The 9062-nt window shown below is 40.8% G+C and overlaps 1 protein-coding gene across 1 annotated transcript; it reads right to left on the bottom strand.

Annotated features, from left to right (window-relative positions):
- Positions 1–1487: 1487 nt before the first annotated feature.
- On the bottom strand, positions 1488–7614 carry cssa16h15orf40 (chromosome ssa16 C15orf40 homolog). Its single transcript, XM_014148291.2, has 4 exons — positions 7275–7614; positions 2311–2440; positions 2012–2139; positions 1488–1918 (listed from the first exon to the last, which is right to left on the bottom strand). Exons 1-4 carry the CDS (start codon positions 7470–7472, stop codon positions 1826–1828), a joined length of 549 nt encoding a protein of 182 aa, XP_014003766.1. The 5' UTR covers positions 7473–7614; the 3' UTR covers positions 1488–1825.
- Positions 7615–9062: the final 1448 nt, after the last annotated feature.

Raw genomic sequence — 9062 nt, 5'->3', positions numbered from 1 at the left:
GAGACAAGGATTTTATATGTGTGCCATTCAGAGGGTGAATGAGCAAGACAAAAGATTTAAGTGCCTTTGAACAGGGTATGGTAGTAGGTGCACTGGTTTGGTCTAGAACTGCAACACTGCTGTGTTTTTCACGCGCAGCAGTTTCCTGTGTGTATCAAGAATGGTCCACCACTACCCAAAGGACATCCAGCCAACTTGGCGCAACTCAATATTAGTAAGGTGTTCCTAATGTTTGGTATATTCATGTAAGTTTTAGGGGCAACAAATAGAATGCAGGGAAAACATTTTACTGGCAAAAGGATCTAAGCTATTTTCTAAAAGATATAACTAATCAAATCAAATGTTATCAAATTTTATTCGCCACATGCTTCATGAACAGTGTGAACTAACAGTGAAATGTTTACTGACGGGCCTTTCCCAACAACGCTGAGAAAGAAAATAACAAGAAATAACAGAAAAGTAAAACAAAGTCAAAATAAAAGTAATAATAGATACATATGAGAAACGATAAGTTGGTTATATACAAGGGTACCAGTACAGAGTGGATGTGCAGGGGTAAGAGGTAATTGAGGTAGACAAACTGACAGATAGTAAACAGTAGCAGCAGAGTATGTGATGAGTCAAAAAAAGTTAGTGCAAAAAGGGTCAATGCAGATAGTCCGCATTTTGGTTAACTATTTAGCAGTCTTACGCCGCCTCTGGATGACCATTTTCCTGTTTGCTTATGGCCCTATACAGCTCATTGAGTGTGGTCTTAGTGCCAGCATCGGTTTGTGGTGGTAAATAGACGGCTACGAAAAATATAGATGAAATCTCTTGGTAAATAATATGGTATACAGCTTATCATGAGGTATGTCTGCCGATGCATAGAAAAAAACAAGCTAGAATATTATCCACGTCCTTGTTCAGCCAAGTTTACAAGAAACATAGGATATTACAGTTCTTCATGTCCTGTTGATAGGATAGTCTCGAACGGAGCTCATCCAGTTTGTTCTCCAGTGATTGTACATTCGCCAATAGAACAGAGGGTAGAGGTGGTTTATTAACTCGCCGCCATAGTTTCATCAGGGTACCTGCACATCAGCCTCTATATCTCTTTCTCTTCTGAGTGTCAGGATTAGGGCCTGGTCCGGGGTGGGTAGTATGTCCTCCGCCGCCGACTGATTGAAGTAGAAATCTTCATCCAAATCGAGGTTAGTGATCGCTGTTCTGATGTCCAGAAGATATTTTAGGTCATAGGAAACGGTGGCAGAAACATTATGTACAAAGAAAGTTAAGATCAGCGGCAAAAAACACACAAAATAGCAGAATTGGACAGGAGCCCGTAAAACGGACGCTATACATTCCAGCGCCATTTCTACATACCGTGAGCTATCTCTTGCGCTGAAGGTAGATGGGCTGAAAAGGTGGGAACTTAAGATAACTTTATCAGTATGAACATGACACATCAATAGCAATCAAATAAGTAACCACACCTGAGGCAAGACTCATTGTGATTCATATATTTTTAAAATGTTTTAACTATCATAGTGCAAAAGATGATAAGACAGCTAATTATTTCTGAGAAAAGAGAGAGGATGGCCTCCGTAAACAAGGGTTCTTTCAACATTTTGGGAATCATTTCAGACCCCTATACATTTCAAATAATTGTAGAATGCTTCCATATAGGGCATGTCACATATTGTGTATTTATTGGTGTATGTATCAGCTGATGCAAACACATAGCTACTATCTTGTTTTATCTGAGCTGTTTTCCATAGATGTCTGAAAATCAACCAATACTGTAAAGGTGCATAGGACCAGGAATACAATGTCCTCCATGATGTCATCCAGAAGCCTCTTGCTTTAACCTGTCCAACACCTGCTCCGGGGTTAGTGACCCAGTCACTTTGATAATCTTCTCTCTGGATCTGGAGCCCTGCAGAGAGACATAAGGACATGATGCAGCATTTTAGTTTAAATGTAAAAAACTGTTCTGTTATGGGCAACACAGTAGGCTATATAAACAAACCTTGTCCAAAACGACTTCACTTCTCTTCAACTCCAGCACCTTGGAGAGATACCGCACAAGCTCCGCATTGGCCTCCCCATCTGTTGGCGGTGCGGCAATAGCGACACCTACTGCCTCTATAGACACATCTGGGAAAGATCATTTTGTTTTAAAAAAAATACATAGCCTAGCTATGTTAAATCTATTACATACAAAAAATACACAAATAATGTGAGCACACAAATATGGGGCTAGCCCTCAATTAGTCTCATAGTTGAGTTTCTATTGCCATAATGTTTCGGCATACAAAAAGAGTGCACCTGTAATTGCGTTCTGTTTAGATCCAGGCTTCGCGTGCACTGAAATTGTCACCACTCCGTTCTTGTTTCGAGCTACTGGCCCAGAAGGTGAAGGTTTCTCTGACGCCTTCTGTAGGCCTACAGTTTTATTCTGAGGAAGAGAGAGGCACAACATTTGTACAGTACAGTAGTAAGTAGCCATTGGTCTGCATGAAAGTTCATTTGACTCAATTAGCTTAACCAAACCTCTCCAGAGAGGACATATGAATAAAATAAAAAATAGTTCTCATTATGTCAAGATCACAACTTATTTATCTCATGATCACTACATAACAAAAGTTGTTTTGTTGAGATCACAAAACAATAAAAGTACCACGAATCATCTATTAATTTCTTCAGATGCATGATAACCACTTCATCAAGCAGCCACAGGTTGATTACAACGCAGGGTATTTAAGCCCTGAACGATGCCTGACAGACAACCCTGTTTCCCAGTCTGCTTGCTGCCCCCAAGACTACAGCCAATTGCATGCAAGGAACAACGCAGCTAACTTGGCCAGTCTTGTGAGCTAGCTAGGTAGTCTTGTTAGCTAGCTAGCAAGCTAGCTTGTTATCTATGATGGTTGTTAGCTTACATAACTGATATGTGTGTAATTATAAGTGACACTTCATGTTTTGTGTATAATATTTACACTCACAGTGGGTGAGCTTCATTCCTGACAGGCTGATCAGATTACATTTCAGCCTCAGAGGCTGATGTCTAGATGCTTTAGGCTGTTTTATAGGTAAAGCTCCTTGCAAGCAGATTAACACTCAGCGCTTTATAGGCTGATGCAAATAAACCAGAGTGGGTGAGCTCTATTCCTGGCAGGCTGATCAGATTCAATCAGGATGCTGCCTTGTAGGCTGTTTCATTTGTAAGGCTCCATGCAGACAGCCTACCAGGCAGCATCCTGACTTGCCAGCCTCTGAGGCTGCTGTTGAATCTAATCAGCATGCCAGGAATTAACTCTTGATCGTTTACATAATGCACTGTTTGCTAATCTTTCTGCAAGGAGCTTAACCTATGAAACAGCCAACAAGGTAGGAACTGATTTACAGTGCATTCAGAAAGTATTCAGACCCATTGACTTTTTCCACATTTTTACGTTACATCCTTATTTTAAAATTGATTTAATATTTTTTCCCCCCTCATCAATCTACATACAATACCCCGTAATGACCAAGTAAAAACAGGTTTTTAGACATTTTTGCAAATGTATACAAAAAAAACTGATATTACATTTATGTAAGTATTCAGACCCTTTACTCAGTACTTTGTTGAAGCACCTTTGGCAGCGATTACAGCCTCAACTCTTCTTAGGTATGACGCAACAAGCTTGGCACACCTGTATTTGGGGAGTTTCTCCCATTCTTCTCTGCAGATCCTCTCACGCTCTGTCAGGCTGGAAGGGGAGTGTCGCTGCACAGCTATTTTCATGTCTCTCCAGAGTTGTTTGATCGGGTTCAAGTCCGGAATCTGACTGAGCCACTCAAGGACATTCAGAGACTTTTCCAGAAGCCACTCCTGCGTTGTCTTGGCTGTGTGCTTAGGATCGTTGTCCTGTTGGAAGGTGAACCTTCACCCCAGTCTGAGGTCCTGAGCACTCTGGAGCAGGTTTTTATTAAGGATCTCTCTGTAATTTCCTCCGTTCATCTTTCCGTTGATCCTGACTAGTCTCCCAGTCCCTGCCACTGAAAAACATCCGCACAGCATGATTCTGCAACCACCGTGCTTCACCGTAGGGATGGTGCCAGGTTTCCTCCAGATGTGACGTTTGGCATTCAGGCCAACGAGTTCAGTCTTGGTTTCATCAGACCAGAGAATCTTGTTCCTCATGTTCTGAGTCCTTTAGGTGCCTTTTGGCAAACTCCAAGTGGGCTGTCATGTGCATTTTACTGAGGAGTGGCTTCTGTCTGGCCACTCTACTATAAATGCCTGATTGGTGGAGTGCTGCAGACATGATTGTCCTCCTGAAAGGTTCTCCCATCTCCAAAGAGGAACTCTGGAGCTCTGTCTGAGTGACAATCGGGTTCTTGGTCACCTCCCTGACCAAGGCCCTTCTCCCCCGATTGCTCAGCTCTAGGAAGAGTACTGGTGGTTCCAAACTTCTTCCATTTAAGAATGATGGAGGCCACTGTGGTCTTGGGGACCTTCAATGCTACAGAAATGTTTTGGTACCCTTCCCCAGATCTGTGCCTCAACACAATCCTTTCTCGGAGCTCTATGGATAATTCCTTCGACCTCAAGGCTTGGTTTTTGCTCTGACGTACCGTCAACTGTGAGACCTTATATAGACAGGTGTGTGCCTTTCCAAATTATGTCCAATCAATTGAATTTACCATAGGTGTACTCCAATCAAGTTGTTCAAACATAGCAAAGGGTCTGAATATGTATGTAAATTAGGTATTTCTGTTTCTTATTTTTAATACATTTGCAAACATTTATAATACCTGTTTTCACTTTGTTATTATGGGGTATTGTGCGTAGATTGATGAGGGGAAAAAAATATTTAATCAATTTTAGAATAAGACTGTAATGTAACAAAATGTAGAAAAGGGATGGGGTCTGAATACTTTCCGAATGCACTGTATCAACCTCTCAGGCTGCTATTGAATCTGATCAGCCTGTCAGGAATGGAGCTCACCCACTCTGTAAATGTTATTATTTTCCATAAAAGTATCCCTTACTATTATACACATCGGTTATGTAAGCTAACAACCAGCATAGATAACAAGCTAGCTAGCTAGATAGCTAACAAGACTAGCTAGCTTGCTTGCTCGCTCACTCATAAGACTAGCCAAGTCAGCTGCGTTGTTGCTTGCATGTGATTGGCTGTAGTCTTGGGGGTGGCACACAGTCTGGGAGACAGGACTGCCTGTCAGGCATCATTCAGGGCTTAGATGCCCCAAGCAGAGTATGTGAGCAAAGCTGGAGTGAGGAGCAGTGTGTGCCCAATTTAACTTGAGCGAGTTTCGAGTTTGCCAAAGGCTGGAGTGTTGGACTTCTCGCCCGCTCCAGGAGCACTCCAAGTAGTGCTCACTTCACAAGCTCAGGGCATGCCCCGCCCAGCATGCATTTGTCGTCTACCTGTGTGCTGCTATAGCCTCATGCTTTAGCTACTGTCATGGAGTTCGCTAAATATTTTCATAAAGAAACTGATAACGCACACAGGTGCAAAATCAAGGTGACTTACAAAGATGAGGAGGACCAAGAGCAAGATGGAATGCAGTGGTGTCGTGTCCACAACTACATAATCATTGTGGAATCTGAAAATACATGTATCCTGAAAGCATGATGGTGTACTTACTATGTGCACATTTTTACAGAAAGGAAGAAAGTGGGTAGCTAGCTAAGTGTGTCAAAGTATTTAAAAAATAATAATAATCTGATCTCTTAAATGTTTAGTTCATTTTCGTTCTATTATCTATACAATAGACCATCATTAATTTTGGCCCAATATGCCTGGCATATTACTTCTTTCGAGTTTTCCGTTTTGACAGGGTTATTTAGCCGACCTTTAAGCCTATCTACAACTCCGCATCCCTGCCCAGCCTGGCAAGAGTGGCCCGAAGGGTGTTTAGCATCCCCAGTGGCTCTGCAAGCACAGAGAGGATATTCTCCACTGCTGGCCTGCTGTCCAGGCACCATCACATGTGCCTGAAGCCACAGATTTTGGCCAAACTCGTGTTTCCAAAAAGGAATTCAAAGACACTGAGCCTAATAAGGCATTTTTCATTTAATTTGTATTGAATTATAAGTAAGTCAGTCTATATGCACAATTTATAGATTATAATGATTTAATACAACTAAATGTTGACTGCTTAATGTCTCTGTCAGCCTAGTGTGTCACACTCACAAATGCTTCACAATGTATTTCTTTGTAGGCTATAGCCTTGAAATGATTGAAATAATTTGGCCCAAGTAATTAATTTTCCTTATTAGTCTCCCTGTCTGGCTCCTGACCTATTTAGAGTGTATATACTGTTTGATAAGACATGTAGCCTATTTGAAATGATGAGTGCTTCTTTTAATTTTGTTTATTAAAATACTTTTCATTAAAATCATATGGTTTGGTTTCAATACTTCAAAACCAAATGGTAGGTCCAGGTAGTCACAAAAATAGATGGGTGTTGGTTAAATTGTAATATTAATGAATGGAGTGAATTTGGAGCTGCGGTTTTTAGCGGAGCCGTTGGAAACAACATTGAGTACTTGAATGGTGCACCGCTCCGCGAGTAATGAGCGGGATTTCCGACCACTCAACTCACCTCACATACACTGGCTCAAAGTAAGGGACATTTACCTTGCTAACACTCTAACTTCTAAACTGATAATGAGCTCCAAACACAAATGAAAGCATGATGATAGCATGAAATGTACCATCCCTTAGTGTAGCAATCAATAAAAACATATGCATGTTTTTACATATGCATATGCAATGCAGCCTCCGCAGACTTCAAGGCTTTCATAGCTTAGTGGAGCAGAGCTATTGTGAAGGAAGTTGATAAGGAAGTTAATTTGTGTTTATACAGCACGTACCACCCCACCTACTGTCGACCAAGCATGTCAATGCGGAGCTATACAGAGCCCTCCGCATTATTACAACATTTTAGAACGGAACAGAGTTTGATTTGGCCTCTGCATGCCCCAGAGGCTCCGTAATTGCGTCACAACCTCCATAGGAAGCCTCTGACCACATTTTCGGATCAAGCATAAATTGGCTTTTACAATACAGTATATACATGTGAAGTGGGTAAAACAGTATGTAGACATTATTAAAGTGTCCAGTGTTCAATGACTATGCACATAGTGTAGCAGTCTCTAAGGTGCCGGGTTGAGTACCGCAGGTTGTAGCCGCATAGTAGCAGTGACTAAATTCTGGGCAGGGTACTGTACTAGGCGGAGGTTGTACTACACGGACATTGTTTTAGCACAGCCCTACCGTTTTGTCCTTTTTGGGCATGTTATGGTTTCCAGAGTAATTTCTTCTTGCTGCCAAAGGTCCCTCAAGCCGGTGTGATGATGAGGACAGTCTCCGACAGAAGTAGAGAGACAGATGCTTTTGGATAAAGTTGCTCAAATGTAACACCTGAAGTAATGTTGTCCGGGTTAAACGAAGAGAACGGGTTTGGGTGAACATCAAGGAATCTCAGTGACTATTCAAACTACAGTGCATTTGTTTTATTAATCTCCAGTAACGTCAAGGCACAGCGGTCAGAAAATGTTAACAAAACTACTGCACAGAGTGCTGCCTGGGACCTATGTGAAGCTAGCCAGAATAAAGATGAGCAACAATAGTGTAATTTCCGGGTTGCTTTCTAAATAAAGGTCCCCATTGAAATAGTGGAATCATGCCATGTTTGGACTAGATAATACTTAACAAAGTCGGAATGTTGTTATATAAATTCAATAAAATACAATAATTTGTTAATTTGACACAAAAAAAGTACAAATCTGTTGAAATCTCACTGTGGATGTATTATACTTTAGAATTGCATTGGGGGCATACTTATATGCACTGTACAGACTAACCTATTGATTGTGCACTCATGAAATGGGGTATCAGCCTTCTCACTGACACTCACAGAACACAACTGTGTAGAGTTTACACAAATATTAGCATTTCATGGGTGCACAATCCATAGGTTAGGCTGTACAGTGCCTTCATAAAGTATTCATAACCCTCAACGTATTCTACATTTTTGTGTTACATGAGGATAGTGAAAACATGTTTTTAGAAATGTTAGATCGTTTTTTGAAAATAAAATGCCTAATTTACAATAAGTATTCACATCCCTTTGGTACCTTTGGTAGCGATTACAGCAAGAGCTTTGCACACCTGGATTGTATAATATTTGCACATTATTCTTTAAAAAATAATTCAAGCTCTAACAAGTTGGTTGTTGATCATTGCTAGACAGCTATTTTCAAGTCTTGCCTTAGATCCTCAAGCCAATTTTAGTCAACTGTAACTAGGCCACTCAGAAACATTCAATGTCCTCTTGGTAAGCACCTCCAGTGTATATTTGGCCTTGTGTTTTAGGTTATTGTCCTGTCTGAAAGGTGAATTTGTTTCCCATTGTCTGTTGGAAAGCAGACTGAACTAGGTCCATGCACCATTAGGACTTGTGTTTAGCTCTATTCCGTTTCTTTTTATCCTACAAAACTCTCTATTCCTTGCCGATGACGAGCATACCCATAACATGAAGCAGCCACCACCATGCTTGAACATATGAAGAGCTGTACTCAGTAATGTGTTGTGTAAGGCTTTGAATTCATGACATAAATTACATTTATTTGCCACCTTTTTTGCAGTTTTACTTTAGTGCCTTATTGTAAACAAGATGCATGTTTTAGAATATTTTTGTTCTGTAAAGGCTTCCTTCTTTTCACTCTGTCATTTAAGTTACTATTGTTGAGTAACTACAATGTTGTTGATCCATCATCAATTTTCTCATAGCACAGCCATTAAACACTGTAACTGTTTTAAAATCACCATTGGCCTCATGGTGAAGTCCCTGAGCGGTTTCTTTCCTCTCTGGCAACTGAGTTGTATTTGTATTTATTATTCCAAGGCAGCAGCTACTCTTCCTGGGGCCTAGCAAAATTAAGGCAGTTATATATATTTCCTTTATTTAACTAGGCAAGTCAGTTAAGAACAAATTCTTATTTTCAATGACAGTGGGTTAACTGCCTTGTTCAGGGGCACAAAGACAGATTTGTACCTTGT

Source organism: Salmo salar, chromosome ssa16, assembly GCF_905237065.1.
Source record: "Salmo salar chromosome ssa16, Ssal_v3.1, whole genome shotgun sequence".
In the NCBI taxonomy this organism is placed as follows: domain Eukaryota; kingdom Metazoa; phylum Chordata; class Actinopteri; order Salmoniformes; family Salmonidae; genus Salmo; species Salmo salar.
The sequence above is the reverse complement of the archived record's forward strand: the minus strand, read 5'-3'. Positions and strand labels throughout refer to the sequence as shown.